The sequence below is a fragment of the Trichoplusia ni genome, chromosome 27 (genome assembly GCF_003590095.1).
Source record: "Trichoplusia ni isolate ovarian cell line Hi5 chromosome 27, tn1, whole genome shotgun sequence".
Classification (NCBI taxonomy): domain Eukaryota; kingdom Metazoa; phylum Arthropoda; class Insecta; order Lepidoptera; family Noctuidae; genus Trichoplusia; species Trichoplusia ni.
In genome coordinates, this window is record NC_039504.1 from 4,077,893 (window position 1) to 4,096,709 (window position 18,817).

The window sequence follows — 18,817 nt, forward strand, 5'->3', positions numbered from 1 at the left end:
AAATGCTTAAAGTTTTATTCGACTTTAAATTCCAAATATCCTGGAGACACACACGCAACACTCCAATCTATAACATAAGTTTGACGATGCAATTGATAAGGTTTGATTGTTTTCATTGTAAGTATTATTTGTAGCTAACCTGTAAATTGTAAATAACTTGGACTTACTCAGTGACGTAAACCCAGTTTCCAAGTGTCAGTCGTAGCAGTTTCTTTTAGCTTCTCTTATAATTGTAGGCTGAGAACTTCTAAAAGATACGAGTACGCTAAGACGTGCCGACACTTTGGAAGCGGCTGGGATTTATAGTTCTTATTTAAGTTCGCTGGCAAGTTTTTCTAGGGATTCTCCGAAACCATTGCAAGTTTATAACTTTGTATCAAAACGGACTGTTTTGTCTGTATAAAAACATCTGTCGTTCAAATATTTGGAGAAAAAAAATCATTCTTTCTAAGTTCTTGGTTCGACATTTGGCTCGCAGTATAATAGTCCATAGTATATTAGAAGTAGTATATCTTATCAGTTGCTTCGAAATGTACATGCTTTTTGCCGTGCGGTGGCAGCACGACGAACAACCATCAGGCGGGGCTGCCCTTCCTAGGATTCTTCATGTTCACGACATCGCAGCTTCGCACTTCACTACTCCTACCACTAGAATGTTTCTCGTATCTTCTAGGACTGTCATTAACACTAACGTTTGTATTTTTAACACTAGAATTGTCATTTCTGTTTGTTGGACTTTTCACTTCATCGTCTCGGTCACTTGGTTCATTAATTTCGGGGATAGGGTTTTTGTTCTTGTGTCCTTCGGCGTCCTTATTGGCCTGAGTGAGCACCTCCTGCACGTGAATGGTGAGCTCGGGCCGGACGACCTGGGTGAAGGGCAGCAGAGCGCCGGCGACGTCCATGGTGTTGTTTATGTTCCTGTGCCATAGCTCTAGCACGACGCTGCGCCGTTGCTACTTATATCTAGGCGGACCCAGCCAGCCGCAGCCGAATACCTAGTTGAGAAATTACACGTCAATACAGAATACACTTTAAGCACATGCTGCACACTACTAAGCTGGCTTTTTTATGGTTTACTTTTTAAGCTGATGACTTACTCAAATTAAAACATTGTGTGTGTGTTTCGTTTCAATAGCATTGGCAACACAGTTAGTGATATCTAGACTAGTTTCAAAATTGCATTCGGTGAAGTTATATATATTATCTACATGTGTTACACGAAGCAAAACTCTTGATGGATGAATTCTGTTCAAGTCGGACGTAGTCGGTATTCGTTTGCCAGAGATATTAGAAGCACATTTACATTGCATTCATCTTTAGTTTTTGTGTCCCTTTTGTAAAAAAGCAATATTTCGTGTCGAGTGTATTTTGGTTATGTTTTGTGTGTCAAGTTGTGCTATGTGCTAATCCTATAAAGTCTACCTTTTCACTAGATTACTTACAAATCATTTTAGCTGTCGCAGGCCCGTTAGTTTACCATCCAAATTGCTAAAAATCGAAATTGGTTTTATAAAAATTAATGGTATTAACGGGATCGTGTACCTGGGCCATTACCTGACAAACGACGAGAGCTAGGAGAAGTAGTAGGAGGAGGGCGATGAGGCCCCACACGACCCCGAGCTGGGTGAGCGCGAACACGTATAGTGTGCGATGACACCACTGGTTGGGCTCAAACAGTGTCGGGGCGTAGTCCGGCCACATGATGCCCAAAGTCCAGTAGTTGCCAAATGCAAACCTGTTGGAGATAGTAAAGAAGAATTTGCTGAAGACGACATTTTATAAGCGGCAAAATAATTTAAACAAAACAAATAATGGTGTCATTTTTAAACCTAATAAACATTTTAGGTGTTATAACAATAAGCCCATAAACCGTTGCTATAACCCTAAAGGTCCCGGTAATGAATTTATTTATTCAATGTTAAGCCTACACAAAGCACTAAAATGTTTACAACTTTACGTTGATTACTACTGTTTAAATTATGTGTCTAATAATTACAAACAATGTAAAAATGAATTTATAAAATATCCCCTTACAAAATTTGCTTTTCAACGATAATATTTGTCTTTTGAAGGTAAAAAGACCCACTTTAATTTAAAATATTACTAACAAGACATCTCTTTCAGTAATAAAATAGAGTTGTGATAAAAATTTGGAACGTCATATTCCATTTTAAATAGTCTGTGTCCCTATATGCCCTTAAAAACTATTTAACAACGTATGTACGTACTTAATTATTTCCTACCAAATTAGTTAACATAAAGAATTTGTTTCGTGAAGTTATTTTCAAGTAAGACATGCAAACTGTAATGGGATTTATTGTGCCAACAAATTTTCTGCAAAAACCACAACTTGGAATTGTGCCCAATTGAAGGCAATCATCCCGTATTACATGGTACTTATAGTGCCATTAACTGTGAGTGAACAACTTCACCAGGGAATTACTTTATCATACGTGCACGATGTCACAACAAAAGCGGGAATAAATAGGTATCTAGGTATTTCCAAAAACCCCACAAAAACAATAAAACTATTTGTGAACCTTGTCTCAAAACAAATCCAATTCGAAAATAAATTACATTTTGATTATTTTTACGTTAATACATAATGTATTTTCAACTCTAAACCTATTTGAAACAAAGAAACTAGGTAGATAACAAGTTTTGTACCAAAAAATAACCATCTAGGTATACAAGGATAGAGATAACATATGTCTCTGAAATAATAAAGTTCAGTGCTTCACGCTTGTAGAGTGAGATCTTAAAAGAGGGTATTCTTAGAATTCCCAACTGGGAAGTGTCCGTCTTTATGAGGTAGTATAAAGGGATGTTATGGAATATCTGAAATAATAAACTATTCGAATCCGGAAGCAATATAAAATTGTCAAATAATTTCAGATTTAGATGGAGTTTAGAACGGAAAACAACGGATAGTCCAAAACCATTTTACATCGGTAGCATCCTTACTTGTAGCAGGTCCACCTACACAAGATGCTTTTTGCTAAATATCGCAAAATTGGCTAGTATCTCCAGATTAAGAAATCCACAGTAGGATATCCTTACCATGATAACAGGAATATGGTGAGTAAATACGCGAGGATTCTTTCAGGCACGCTGGCTGAGGAGTTAGAGTTTCTACTGGCGAGCTGTGCCCACAGCAGCCAGCATATACCAGCTCCCCCGGCAGCACCCCCCACCACCATGTAGACTGGGATCCTGGGCTGGGCGGGGCAGTCGCGGATGTAGTGGACACCTGACGACATATGACTGGTTAGAAAGCAGATTATGTGAACATTATCTTAATTTATTGGAAATTTAAAGTATGTGGAGACATGTGTTTTGTACCAATTTTGGAAAATGAATTACTTTAGACCCTGATATGGTGAAAATGCTACGGCCTTAAGCCACTGTATCGTAAGAGAGGCGCTAAAAGCGTTATCGTAAGAGAGGTCTCTTTGGGTTGATTGGCTAATTTATATCACATCCGTTCATGTGGGAAATGTTCTGTAGCTACTTCCAGATCAAATAGAAATACAGTTTAGAAATAGTGCTCCGTGACTTAGACGGATTAATCTTGTCAAATAACAAAATGCAAGTAAACCGCAACAGCATTCTGCTGGCACGAGGGAACTGGACGGCATCAACAAACGAACAGTTTAAACTGTGCGGTGCTTTTGAAGTGAGATTAAATCTTTCAGGTACGGCTTCACAGAATTGTAAATCAAAGTTCAAGGCCCTTGTCCGAGTTCAATCAACAAGCATCCGATAATTTGTAGCCGACCCAATTCCTGTGGCCGCTACAGATGCAGAACTGGATTATACCGGTACGCACTGGATTTCATCGGCGCGTTGATTAAACTGTGCCTGACTGTACAAATATTTGCTACGACCGATCGATTATAGGTTTACATCGAACAAACGTTTTTCGAACATTTTACTGGCGATCGGAATAAAACGAGGTTGCTATTAACATAATTTCGCCAGAGGTTGCCCCTAAAAAGTTTGGTTTAACGTTAGATGGGGCAATACTTTGGCAGTTAAGGATAGAATTTGTTTTTTCGGTTTTGTTGTTTCGCACAGATGGTTGCGTTAAATGTTTTGGCCACGTTATATTTTATTTTATAAATTACACGTTTTTAGACAATCATACGAATTTAATAAACATGGAATCACTTAGTTTTATGGTTTTATATCGACCCCTTAGGCGTCAACAACGATTGATACCTGATGTTTTGCTACAATAATTTGAGAACAATCGCTGTCAATGTATATTATAATTAAACATCCTACGCGAGGCAAAACCCCAATTCAATTACCTATCAAGGTAACATATCGGTAAACTGTAATAAGCAGTAACTGTACCAACTTATTGGAGCAAAGTACAATCACGTGAACAACTCAATCAGCCGGATATTAATTAATTTGAATATTCATGAGCGATTCCGGGGGATGCGCCGTGTTGAACTTATGTGGTAAATTAATTATTACTTGTGACTTGTATTTGGATGGGCAGATATTGTGTGTTGGGATTCTCTGATTCAGAATTGATTTTGAAATAATTTGTAACGATAGAAATCTTAAAACTGTCTGTTTGTCTTCATAGAGACGAAAAACAAACGTGTATATTTTTTAGATTTTTTTTACTGATTGAAAAAGGTCCCGTCAATTTTAAATTCCGTAATTTCTGCTATCTTTTTAAGGTGAACTTATTTAACTCCGTAAGTTCAATCAAATATTACCATAGGTTTAGGTTTAGGATGTTTACATTTTAACAAATTGTTGATACGCCGTTTACATTCATATCACTGAAAAAACCAGTAAAAGCTTACACTCTTGGAGAATTTAGGTTAAAGTTACCTTTTTATTGTTATTAGCACTCCACTCAAACCTCATATTTTACTTAAAATGTCTAAACTATCTATTTGTTGCCCAGGCAAATTAACTTAACATAATACTTTGACAAAGTTCCAAACCAAAATTGTAACTCCCTAATCGCTCCTTATTTTTGCCCAGTTTGTGAACAGCCTAAATCAATAAAAGTATTTACAAACTTTTCTTTTATTTTCGTCTGTTTTTTCGGACGCCATTTTGCGGTGTCTATCAGTCCGTAATTTCATTATGGCGGCATCTCGTCCCGTCGCCTTATCAGATTTATGTCAACTTTGGTTTAAGATTTATCTTGGCGGTGGTAAGTACTGCCTTCTTAATACTTCATGTTCGTGATTATGAAAGATTTCAAAGTGGTTTTAGTTTCGGACTTATGAAATAGAAATGTTATTTTCGTTTAACCATTTTTCTTACTGTCATTATTTCAAGTTATTAACTGTAGACATTTAAAGGAATATTACGCGTGTCTCAAAGAGAAGTCAGCATGCTCTGTGGAGCCTGCTGGGGCAGGGATTGTCCGAAAGGGTTACCCGGGCTCCGGTACACGAAAAGCAAAAGCAAAAGCGTGGGTGGGTTTAAGTCAGTAGAAGTCTGACACACTCTTCCGCTCAACTCAAAGCGGAAAAAGTCATTTGAAGATTTCCTATCCGGAAAAAAGGGTCCTACTACTACAAATAAAAAATAGCGTAACGCGAAGGAATTTTAACAGAAAAACGAATTTAATAATAAAAAATCACAAGCATTAAATTTTAAAACAACAAGTACGAAAACGAATACAGACGATTAAAAGGCGATCTAATCCCGTAACATAGAACAGTAATATTTTTATGGGCTACAGCATATAAGTTTATTTTATTATAAAAAGGGACGCTGTAGTATCATCTGAGGCGCTTAGTTTACGACTACTTAAATATTTACACGCTCTCGAAGATATTTTAACCTCGTGTTTCATCATCGTTGTCGTAAAACATCAAATGAACTATAAATCGTATCGCTTGAACGTTTAAGTGACCTTGGAGGTCAAGCGTTTTTCACTTTGTCATTAAGTCTAAACGCATTTTTGGAACATAAAGACGTCTGACCCGTTCGCTTGGACGATTCGGCTTTTTTATATTGTAATAATCGTAATATGAAAATTGCCGCTTCAACGTTTGGAAATGTTAGAATACATTTTTAGGCATTCATTTCTGAAAAGGATTCTTGATGTCGACTGTTGCGCACTTTGCCTTCAATCTTTTCAAGGACAAGTTCCACAAAGTTTCGGATAGTTTTAGTAGTCTGGTAGCGTTCGCACGAAATCTTTGATTGATTGATGGCTTTCCTAAGTCATCTCTAATTTAGTCTAGTTTTTCACTTAGTTCTCAAACATCGCTATTTAACCCAGATTTTAAAATAACTCCCCAAAAATCTCCGACGTATTCCCACCCCGTTTTACAGATAAACCGTTTAAAAGACTTACCCATAATCAGCATAATAACCGGCAGAGTCGAGAGGAAGGCGAGGAACACGGTCATGACAACTGAAACAAAGGCATTCCATTTAGAGAACAAAACACTATCGCCCACTGAATCGCTTTTGTGCGTTTAATAAAACTCGCGTTGGAATTGACAAGTGGATCGTATTGTTGATTTGCGTCCACGTTTAAATGGCGTTCAGCGGCTGGATTTGTGATGTTTGAACATATCAGAGAGACTTTTGGCAGCTTTGTTAAAGCCAAATGTGAACTTGTTAGTTTTTGTTTGAATACAAAATGTTTTACCAACACAAATGCCAAAATTCGGAATTTAGCTAAACCTTTTTTATACTCCGGGGCAGGGTAATATCTATACAGATAAAACCAAACTATTTACACATAAAATGTAGAGATTTGTTGTTGTGACTTCGATATTGAATTTAATTGACTTACTGGTCCTATTCATAATCTTGGCAGCTCTGCAAACAAAGTCCACGGTCCCTGAGGCCTCCATATTTGCATCCTTCAGCTGGTAGGCCACAGAGCCGTACGTCGTCAGGCCCATGCCGATGCCTAGGCCAGTCCTGTCGCTGTATTTGGCCTGCTCACCGCAAAGACGGCGTTGTTCATCACCGGATACCTGAGAATTTTGGGTTTTATTACACTCACAGAGCACGATTGGGAGTGCTTTTTCTTCTTGACTTTATTAAGATAAATAAAAAATGTGGCATAAAACTTAAGAAATTGCCCTTTTTTGCTACTTCTGAGTCCCAACAAAAGGAATAACTGAAGACCCGTATGGGTAGCTTTACGATGATATCCAATATCATCGTAAATGTTACTAAAAACTTAACTTGAGGCAGTATTTAGATTAGTCTGGGATTCAGAAATAAAAGCATATCTTATAGAGTAAACAAGTTCCACTAAATACTTTTACTATTACTACATTGATGTATGATTACGTAAAGAGATCCGGGAAAACGTTGTCCTCACAACCCCAGTTTGTTGACCCACATACAGGTACACGCTGTCGGTGTCCGTGTCTTATAAATAATGCAAACCAACTCCGACGGCCTGGCACTTTTATAGCTTAATTTTTGTATTTATTTTTGTCATTCCAGACTTTTAGTGTAGGAATCAAGTTAATTGCTTGTAGCAATTATGTTTCTGGTGTTTTATAGTGTTGGCTGACTGGAATCTTTGGGATTGTGTTAAGTGGAATGCTTAAGAAATAATTCCTTCCAACATTTTTCTGTCTTTGGTTAAGTAGTTTTTGCCAAATTAAGAATTCAAAGTATTTTCTGAAATTTATCTCATTGTTCGGTCAAGCCACTAAAATAAAAGTTTGAAGATTAAATACCAAACTTTCGGAATATCAGGGTGAGCTAAGACTCTTCTTAATTCGTTCTATTTTAGTTCAAAATCTATGGAAGAACAATGTAGGAACATCGTTTTAATCGCAGACGAACTTTTTTAATCCGTAACTTTTCAACTGAAATCCTTAATTAGAATTTGTTCGAGTTCGAAACCAATCTTGTGAGTAAAACCTAAGTTTAGTTTTAAAAGCTTTTTATGTATTTTTAGGCTTACTGGCAAAATAATTGTAATATTTATTAGAACTAAAAAGGGTACAGAAGTAGAGTGAAAACAGCGATATATCTAGAATACAATCATACAAGACAAAATATAGTAACATCAAAAGAATATATTAAATCTCTGACAAAAATAATCGGACAACTTTTTCCCCGTTTTAAAATCTCGTCTCTGAGAAAACTCAATCAGGCCGTCTAAATCTATTTTATTATGCAAAACTGAGATGAAAAGGCAATAAAGCACTTTATTCGTGCAGTCTCAGTAAACTGCATAGTAAATGACTTGCTTGTAATAACGGAGCCTATTATATGCGCAATACCTATTACTAGCCTTTATGTCCGTAATATGTGCTGTATGAGCCTTTGAAGCGGACATAACTCGATTACGGCCTTTCATAACTTAGATTTTATTTTATTTTTCATAGAAAAGTTATGGATATGAGTAGGTTACACTGTTTACTACATTATGTTAATAAATATCTTTTTTTATCAGACTGTTTTAGGTTAAGCCGTCTATTTTCTGAGCGGAATTATAGTCCCGTAATGAATAAGTCCAGTCTTCGACTTTTCCATTAGATTCTTCTCTTTCCATTTCGTTGATTCCAGATCTAATGTGATTAACATTAGACCTAACTAACCAAAAAGCTCATATCGTTACTTAGTTTAATACATCATATTTAGTAAAGATTGACAACTAATGAACAAAAAGCGATAAAGTGAGAAGTATTACCTGACTTACTGAGCTTGAGGCTCGACGCGAGCCGGTATCGGAGGGTATACCCGTCCCGCTCTGCCGGCCAGCCAGCGAAGCGCGGTATGGAGACACGCTCCTGCCGCGAGTAGCTACATACAACAAAAGGAGATTTAGAACCATTCAAGAAAAAGAGTTTCTGTGAAAAGACATATTATTATAATAATATAAAGTACCCGTCACGAGAAGCTATAAATTATGTAAACAAACATCTTTTACTAAGTAAACATTTTATACTGCGAGATAATAATAAATTGACCATATTCAATCGACATGAAATATAGACGGGTTATATGAAAGTAACAACCTATTTAATTTAGTCGGATCATATTTTAACGACGCAAAGCGCTATCGTTTGTGTTTCTTGGTACCGGAACGCGTCCGTCGCAGGGATTGTGAACTATCGGGACGCCATTTTGAAATAAACGCATCATTCGAGTTTCGAATGCGTACGAGTTTGTTTCATTGCTTTGCATATATCGCGGATCTGGTTGTTATTGTTAATTTTGTTATTGTTTCGTTATCACTTTTTTATTGTTGTTACTTTAATTGTTGCGTTAATTTTATTTGTTATTACGTATAATGGAGCCAGTAGCCAGTACATCTAAGGAAATAAATTCGCCACGAAAAAAACGTCAAAAGGTGCGTAATACAATTTATCTAAAATATATAATAAGTAAAAAGAAAGAGTTGTTTGTTCAAACGCGCTAATCTTTGGAAACTTAAGGTTAATATTAGAAGTAGGTTTTAAATTGTGAAGTAATTGGTTAGGTTAATTGGTATACCTGGAGATATAGCTTGAGCTTCGTGTGACAAGTGACTACCGGTGATTTTTACAGGTGACGAGCTTTACGGTTGATGAGAAAAATATGGTGATCAACGTATATAAGTACGTGAAAGAAAATTGGCCATCGAATGAATATCCCTACAAAACCGAAATAAATAAAAAAACAGCATCGATTTTGGGAATTGGCATAGCATCTGTGTATAATATATTAAAGAATATAAATCAGAAGAGGGAATAAAATCACCTATCAAGTCTAAAGACAGGCCTAAATTTTATCAGAAAGTAGACGATTTTGATAAATCCGTAATTAGGAAAAAAATTCACAGTTTCTTTTTAAATGGCCAATTACCAACAATTCCCAAGATTCTTCAGGCAGTCAATGACGATGAAGATATGCCAAATTTTAGCGAAACAACTCTCAGGCGGCTAATAAAGCATTTAAACTTTAAATATATAAAACGACAGCGAAATAACGCACTTATTGATAGAGATGACATAACAATATGGCGGCGAAAATATTTGAAATCTATTAAAGACTATAGACAACAAAATCGCCAGATATTTTACATGGATGAGACATGGGTGAATGCAGGTTAGTGTGTTTTTTTTTATTGCAGTGAAACGGCAGACTACCATACGGTTCGCCTGATTGTAAGCAAATACCGTCGCCTTTACCGTGAAGTGATGTGTATGATACTGCAAATCTATTTGCAAAATAAATATAACCCACGCGCCGCCGACCTTGAGACATTAGTTCTTAAGGGCTATCACAAGTGTGTATTAATAATAATGTACTTCAACTCTTTTACTGCGCAAGACGCTAATTAACAAATGTTTAATTGTTTTTACAGGACATACCGTAAATAAAACTTGGGTAGACAAACAAGTTAAAAGTAAGAAGCAGGCTTTCCTAGAAGGACTTAGCATTGGTGCACGTAACCCAACGTCAAAAGGTAAACGATTAATAATTACCCATATCGGCAATGAGAACGGTTTTGTAGAGGGCGGTGAAAATATATTTGAATGCAAGAAGACGGGAGATTACCATGAATCAATGGATGCAACACATTTTGAACAATGGTTCGAAAACGTTCTCCCAAAACTTGGAGAAAATGCAGTAGTGGTAATGGACAATGCACCATACCACTCAAGGCGTCTTGAAAGAATTCCTACTACTGCCTGGAAAAAAATGATATACAAAATTGGCTTGTAAGTAAGAATATTTCTTACGACGACAATGAAATTAAGACTGAATTACTGCTAAAAGTAAAAAATGTTAAAGACAATTTTAAAACTTATGTAGTGGACGAGCTTGCAAAAAAATATAAGGTGGAAGTATTGAGACTCCCGCCATATCATTGTGAGCTTAATCCAATTGAGCTAATTTGGGCCAACGTAAAAGGATATGTTGCTCGCAAAAATACAAATTTTAAATTTGACGAGGTAAAACAATTATTACAAGAGGGACTGCAGCAGATTACTTCGGAAAATTGGAAGCGTTGTGTGGAGCATGTTATCAAGGAAGAAGATAATTTTTATTCCAAAATCGATGAGATGATTGATAAAACTGTAGACAGCTTCGTGATACATGTCACTGATTCTGACACAGAAATGGAAACATCTGAATCTGACGAATAATTATTCTTAAATAATATTTATGTTAATTAATATTTGTTACTTAATAATTTATTAAATCTTAAACAAATTAATTTTTTTTGTTGGTCCAAATGTTGTGAACTCCTGAACACTTGTTTACAAAATTTATAGCTTCTCATGACGGTTACTTTACTGTTGAATACAATGTCTTTTCATCTGAACTTACCCGCCGTTTGACTGTCTTCGCTCGGTCGCCTTTCCCTCGAAACTAAAGGCTCTTGAAATGTTAAAGTCAAGCTTCCTCTCGGGCTCACTCTGTTTGCCTCACCCTCTGTTGCCACCAGGCTACCTCTTGCACTTCGTTCTGAAGGTGCAATACTACCACGAGGGCTTCTTTGTGAATCGGGGATTAAAGAACCTCGCGGACTTCTGTTCATCTCTTGAATTTCCTTCTTTAAGGTTGCTTCTGGTCCTACGCTTCCCCTTGGACTTGTGCGTGGACTTGGCCCTAAGTCCTTTTGACTACGCGCTGGGTCAATTTGAATACTTGCTACTGAGTGTCGCGGACTTCTACCAACATCTGGCACCAATGAATTTCTTGGCTGATTCCACGATGTACCCTCAGGTACCAGACTGCGTCGCGGACTCCTGGCGTTAGCATCAGGTGTAATACTGTTTCTAGGACTCCTGTTAAAGTCTTGAGGATTTAAACTTAGTCTTGAACCATAGTTCATATCAACCGCTAAGTTGTTCCTAGATGGCGCTAAGCTGTTCCTTGGGTGTAAAGCGGTATCTGGTGTAATGGAGTTCCTGGCTGATCTAACTTCAGGCACTAGAGAATGTCTCGGACTGCGGTGGTAGTCCAGCGCGGCGTCTGGTGCCAGGCTTGCGCGGGGGCTTCTCTGTGGCGGCGGGGTTGGTTCCATTTCCTCGTCCGTTTCTGTCGCGGCTAGTGAGGCTCTTCTCGAGTGCTGTGCTGAAGCTCTCGGAGACCTCGCCTGCGGTGACGTGGCGGCACTGCGCGAGGCACGCCGTCGCCTGGACGATGAAGTTCTGTGCAGCATTTTGTCACCTTCAATTTTCACCTAATGATAGCTCCGGCCCTCTGTAGTCCGATCCATAATCTGGAAACAAAAAGAGTATTTAGGAACAAAAGTTCATCATCCCCAGCTTAAGTATTCTTTACGCTTTTACGAAATTCGTAAGAACATAATCCAATTGTAAAGCCTCAATTTAAACTTCTTTGTTTACAGTTTCAGGCCATGAATCTTAATGCAGCTTAAGTAAAATGAGTTCAGCGATACAATCCCTCATAATTTATCATATTCAGGTCGGAAAAGCGGTGAAGTTGGTAGAAAATGTATTTTCCAAGGGGTTATATAATATAGAAAGCAGGATTCGGTTATGTAAAAAGAATATCAAAATTAATAAAATCCATACAAAAAAGTTACTTGTGACGTTGTGTATGTCATGAATTACAGAGAAAAAGCTGCCATTTATAACTCGAGTTACGTAGATACTCGTAGTGATGTATAATTCGACGATAAATATCAAAAGACACCACGATAAAATGAAAGGAAACCATTTGTCTCCAAGCTCTGCAATTCATCCCAATGTAACCGAAAAGTAATTACGAGGATTATGACGAAGTTTTGCTTGTTCTCTTTGTGATACAAGGAAAGCTCATCAAATAATTAAGTAAGTAATTAAGTACTTCTACTATGAATGCTCATCGGCTCTTGTGACTGGGTTTTGATATCAAGTTTGGTTTTGCTAGTCATCTGAAAGCTCTCAAAAGAGATGACAAATAGTTTGGGTCACTGTTGCCGGATACGGTGAAGAAGCCTTTACACTGTAAACGACTGCTCATTTACCCTAACATTTTATTTGTCATTGTTTATTTTATTTCTTATCAATATGGACTTGGTGTCCGATTGTTGAGTTTAATACAATATTAAAAAAAAAAGAGAAGCCTTTTGACTACATAAATATTCAACGGACTTCAGAAAAATAAGCGTTGAATCGCACTTATTTTACGTCAAATGAAATTTCTTCCTGGTCCGAAGTCTTGAGGTACCAAATATAAAAGAGAAAAATGCAGACAAATTGCGTAAAGAATTAAACTATGATTTCGAGAATATTTCAGAAACTAGTCCTTCATTATTCACTTAGAGTTAAATTGTAGACATTATACCTTAAAATTTAATCCGCAAACGACTAAATTACGCAAACAGATTGGTTAGCCTTGCAAACAAGTTGAACCCTATCGCAAACAAAAACAAACAATAGTAACTGTTCGGCCTTGAGGTACATACTAGATAATGTTGCCAAATAAATCAAGCACGGTAGCATGGCCTTTTTGTAAAGGTCAGGGGTTTTATTCTTGGTGAGGAAAATATTTTACTTGAAGAGTGTCATATGGATGTATGATCTCATGACATGTGTTTGTGTATAGAGAAAAGAATTTTATCACTGCGTAAAAGCAAAGGGAAAGTTTGTAAAAAATAAATTGATCCTTCTAGTGTACTTCAGTCTGCTTTTTTGGCGAATCCAAAATTAATTAGAATGATAGTAGGAGTTTCTCAGTTCATATTCCGTTTTTAAAATATGATTGGAGATACTTTTGTTCCTTATCTAAAAAAGGCATAGTATAGACCTGTATTGTGGAAGAACATAATTTAAATATAGGAAGTCATGGAAAAACAAAAGGCCTGAAGAAATCATAATTTATATAAACTTTTGTCTAAACGATGTCGACGTCCAATGTATATCGATTTTTGTCCAAAAATCCAATTATCATTACGTAAATCACAGCAATTATAGAACATCTATTGTAAAACATAAATAGCGCAGACCAATCAGCTCGCTTAATACGAACATTCTCAGCCTATTGTTAGCCATGCATTATAGCCATGTTCACAAATGGACGGTGCGGGCCGATATAATTAGTTATGACATCACAATTACGGAGTACCCAATTGTGGACCACAAAGGACAAATCCCGGACAATTGGACCTATCCCGGTACTGTCGTGTCACATAAGCTTCTAAAGATACTCGCCGTACGTTTAGCTTAGTTGCGTGTTCTGGTATAAAGTGGATTGGCTGTCTTTTGTTTTTGAGAGGCAATTGTTTTGTGTAATTTTGTTACTGTTGTCTTGTTTATGGGTGCGATTGGTCTGACGTTGATATCTTAAGGCCGAGTGTTTTTGCTGAGTGTTGGATCTCGGACTTCGGAAGAGATTTTTGTGAGAGATCAGATCAGAGTTTATCATAATATTTATAACTGTCGAGGTAGGTACAGTATATCCGATTTTTTAAGTAACCTATAGCGGTTTACTGCAAGGCAAAAGTCTCCTCTATATAACGAAATGTTTGATCAAATTATCCGTGACTTAAAAGCTTTCAAAGGGAAGTACAAAATAATAGAATTTCAACTCAACTACAAAAGCAAACAGAAAGATAATTAATTTAAATGAGAACTGAAAATAAACATATATATCGCATAAGCCAATGAAGAGGCTCGCAAATGGCGCAGTGTTGTGCAACGCGGATCGCCGTCAACCAGACAAGTTTGGACATCGAACAAGTGATTTTAATTGTATTATATTGTGCTCTGTTTCATTTATATTCAGACGAACAAAATTGGTTTTGTTTTCGCTTAAATATTCAGTTGACAAACTCGAATAACAAATGATAATATTATCTGTCGGCATTTGTTTTGTAAAAATGTGAATAGAAGGCAATGGGGACTTTCATTAGTATTCTGTTTCGGGGTATTATTTTTCATCATGTTGGGCATTTACAGGGTGGTGTTATTAAGCTATAAGTCATCTTTTCTACTAATTAAATAGGGAATAAGTAAATGGTGTTATGTTTTATTTATGTTAAGAATTATCTAAAAATAATTAGGTGACCTGAAAATGTTTGCTTGTCCTTTTGTGTGATCTTTTTGACGGCACAAAGACTTATTGCTTCTTAACATCTAAAGTCAATTTGATGAATATCTGATATTAGCTATCCAATCACCATCAGCCTTGATTAACCCGCTGCTGGGTCACCCTGTATTTATACCATTCTCCTCTTTCCCTTTCCTGATATATTTTTATACGGTCTGACCCTCGGCCTGCAGGGATTTCGCCATCCAAGTCTGGGTCAAAATTCAGTTATAAATTAACTTCAGCTACCGACATCCTGCCAAGCTAGGTGTCCTGCCCAGGTCCATTTAAGTTCTATAATGGTTTGACGATGACGCCTACTTAAACGCTACGTCATATTTCCGATTTCCGGATACAGTCTTGTGATTTGATACTGAAAATTGCACGTTTAATGGTGCTTCGCGCAGCCCCTATTTTCGCTGAAGTTTTTTTCGTGAACGTGTATATTTCATTGAGCCATTTTCAGTTCTTATTAATTGTGAATATATACTATCACTCAAATACCTAACAAATATAATATTTGTTAAAACCTAGGAATCCAAAATAAGGCTTCAAAAACATTTTTGCCCTGTGACAGAATTTTATTGATCTCCCGCTAAACAAACAGCTCGACTATTTGTTCGAGAAAGTTGCCCGAAAACCCGACTATTTGTAGGAAAATCTTTCCATCCTCTTTTCAATTTAACATTACTTAAACAGAAATAAATGACTGTATTACGCAGTATTTGCGAAGGGCGTCATGTCCTCACGATTTTTACGCAATCTACAAGATTGAAACGCAGGCTCCTGAAATATAGGACGATTTGACTCGAGTAGAGACGCTTCCACTTAGATTTATTAACAATTTGCCTTTTTCGGGTACTGTACCGAAATGGTAAAACGATTTTCCTATTGTTACTGACGTGTCACGTCGAAGAATCGAAAGCTAAGGTTAAAATTTACTGAAATGTTTGTATGTAGAATAAAGAATAAGTATATTGGATGTATTACCAGTATGTATAATTAGGCACTATGACAAACAGTCAATATAGGTATATCAAAGTGAAAATTTTCGACACCAAATAAAAATAAATATTTTACGTACAAATGGTCTACATTCACGTTACAAGAACGCTTGTACGTACTTCAAAATATTATAAAGAAAAAGTACTTGAAGGTAAAATAAAACACCTCCGACTAGCTCACACCTGGCCAATAGGTATTCTTTCTCCAGTAGCTGTATTGTACTTTAATTTGAGAAATAGCTTCACTTGGCAACAGCGATCGATATTAGTGTTGCGTGAGTTTCCCATTCTATTGGAAATTCGACTTCTCGCAAGGGACTTGGAGATTGAATCACCTTTGAAACTTTTCATTTGAGACTTTCTTTAGCAACTATTTTAACTGTACTCGAGATGTTGGCAGTGTTTAAAAGTGGGAAAATTTAAGACTTTGTGTCCAAGTAAGAAGACTAAAATAAAGTTGAAGTCTATATTAAAGTTGGAAAATTTCATCGAAATTAACAGGTATTTTATTTATTCAAGAGTTGTTGTCTTTCACAAAAAAAAAATGTAGCCCTTTGAAATAAAGTTGTGTTATATTTATATTGTATAAATTTATTTATGTAATTGTAGTCTTATTATAGTTTGTCTCTTTTTATTATCTTTTCTTCTTTTGTTAAAAGTTCTATTTGTCATATTCACCTTTCTGTTTTGCCAATGCTTGGACACTATTGTCTATTTTTCTAACTTATTTATCCTTTCGCAGGTCTGCTGGAAGAGATTTCTTTATGAAGTAAGCAGTACCTTTGTACACCTCTTTCTTTATTTGTGCTTCTTTTATTTGTTTGTGTACATAAATGGTTAATAAATAAATAAATAAAAGTTAACGGAAGTGGAACACCTTCATATGTCAACGGCATTTTATACACCGTGATTTTTTAGTCGTCTTACAAATGCAGCCCAGTTTATGTATCCAATGACTAGAACACGTTCATGATAAAAAATAGGTATTTATGAGATTTGAATAAGTTTAATATGCAATTTTTATTCAATATTATGATGCAATTCGTAGTTGATGAAAAATTAAATAAGCAGCACCCTTGTATAGCTTATTTATTCCAATCAACCAGTTTAGCCTATTGAGATGCATTGTTGGAAATATACCTCGAGCAAGTTTTTATACATATTTATGGGTCAACAAACTAGGCCTCCCCTAACCTCTCTACTAATTTATGTGCAAATAAGTAATTCACACAAATAAATATATCATATGTGCCAGCAGCAACTTTTCTTATTCCTCTTTTTTTCCCAAACAAAAACTCCAACTCCTTTCCTTAACTAAGGAGGTGCGAAAAGGCATAGCACTTCCCTTAGTTGTAAGTAAAATGGCGGACGTACATCCGTGAACACGATTACGCGGGAAACATACAGGAAATTGCGAAACCGTGCTCCGACTTAACTCCGCACTTCACTGATATTCGATGGCAGCTATTTATTTGTGGGGTAATAATGGCGCGTCTTCCTATTGGCGTGGGCGGCTACTGCGGCCAGCCGTGGTCATTAAGCGGTTAACACTGAATTCTGATGTGTCGATTTGTCTGTTATTTGTTATGGATGGCTCAGGAAAGGCTGAACTTTGTTTTCGCACAAACACTGTGTAATTAGAAGTTTCTACTACCTAATATACCGTAGCTCTTTGACAAAAATATCTGAAAAGACTGAACCTGTCGGACTTGTCGAAAAAAAAATCAATTCTCACAATAATTGTACCCATATTTTTTAAGCTCAAATTTTAGCTTAACTTTATGTTGTTAAGCTTTCATTATAGAGGTAACAGAAACACCAAAATTTAAAGAACCTAGCTGTCACCATTAGTGAGATACACCCAGGTGACAGACGGACGGACTAATGGACACACAACGGAGCTTACAGTAAGAGGATTCCGGTTTTTACTATGTAGGTATTGAACCCTCAAAATTTACGATAATTCAAAATTCTGTGCGCGCAGAAAACTTATCTTATTATCATCCTTAAAAAAAGAGTGTAAAAATTTCCATAAAACATTATCTTTTCAATTGAACCCTCAGAACATTGTGCTTACTATTATTACATGAACTACGAGCCGAGCCAGCGAGCCGTGAAACCTTGCTGAGATCCTACTTAAGTACCCATTTAGAAGGTTTTTCGGAATGCCTTCTCTCCCCATTATAGAATGAAATGAAGCATAATAAGTTGATGAAAACGATGGAATTTTTAGTAAAGTGTTGAGCGAATTGTATTGGATTTCTGAAATGCGAAAAATAATGATCTAAATATAGGAACTTTTATTTGTATTTGAGTCTGGAATTTTGTCTTATTCTGTCTCGCAGACCTTCTATTTATTTACACTTTCTTATAAGTGAAAATTGAACAAATATTTAAGTAACAGAAAAAGGTTGAAAAACATTCTAGACTGAAACATACTAGAATTCAAATTGAAATTTCAGATGTTTCTTGTTTGTTACCTTTGTGGTCCAAAATATTTTTGCTATCTATTCCATGAAATTTAATATTCAGGCAAAGTCGACCACACAATTCTTCAAAACAGTTTGTCAAAAAGTTAATAGACGTAAAAATCTAAATAACCACGTTTAGATGTCACTCCATTCAAATTTTATCAAAATCGGTACAGTAGTTTTTAGTTGTAAAGTGCATTGTCATCGGGTTTGAAGCTACCCTGAAAATTTCGTCCTGCTACCTTATCGGGAAGTGCCTAAAATTGAGTTGCAAAAAATCCAACCGGGATGACTAACAAACAAACATACAAACAAACAAGAAAGTGAGTGTATAAAACA

General features: G+C 36.3%; 2 protein-coding genes across 2 annotated transcripts; one reads left to right on the forward strand and one right to left on the reverse strand.

The window, feature by feature from the left end:
• Positions 1-956: 956 nt before the first annotated feature.
• On the reverse strand, positions 957-12,369 carry LOC113505901 (uncharacterized protein DKFZp434B061-like). Its single transcript, XM_026888771.1, has 7 exons — positions 11,293-12,369; positions 8,663-8,775; positions 6,794-6,980; positions 6,347-6,406; positions 3,064-3,253; positions 1,558-1,738; positions 957-998 (listed from the first exon to the last, which is right to left on the reverse strand). Exons 1-7 carry the CDS (start codon positions 12,128-12,130, stop codon positions 957-959), a joined length of 1,611 nt encoding a protein of 536 aa, XP_026744572.1. The 5' UTR covers positions 12,131-12,369.
• Positions 9,368-10,721, forward strand: LOC113505902. Its single transcript, XM_026888772.1, has 2 exons — positions 9,368-10,062; positions 10,322-10,721. The coding sequence occupies exons 1-2, from the start codon at positions 9,864-9,866 to the stop codon at positions 10,681-10,683; spliced, it is 561 nt and encodes a 186-aa protein (XP_026744573.1). The 5' UTR covers positions 9,368-9,863; the 3' UTR covers positions 10,684-10,721.
• Positions 12,370-18,817: the final 6,448 nt, after the last annotated feature.

Coding starts and splice junctions, on each gene's coding strand:
- LOC113505902 (XM_026888772.1), top strand. CDS start 9,864: ATGCCAAATTTTAGCGAAACAACTCTCAGGCGGCTAATAAAGCATTTA. Junction 10,063..10,321: donor TGAGACATGGGTGAATGCAG/GTTAGTGTGTTT, acceptor TTGTTTTTACAG/GACATACCGTAAATAAAACT.
- LOC113505901 (XM_026888771.1), bottom strand. CDS start 12,130: ATGCTGCACAGAACTTCATCGTCCAGGCGACGGCGTGCCTCGCGCAGT. Junction 8,776..11,292: donor CGAAGACAGTCAAACGGCGG/GTAAGTTCAGAT, acceptor TGTTGTATGTAG/CTACTCGCGGCAGGAGCGTG. Junction 6,407..6,793: donor CAAGATTATGAATAGGACCA/GTAAGTCAATTA, acceptor CCTTTGTTTCAG/TTGTCATGACCGTGTTCCTC.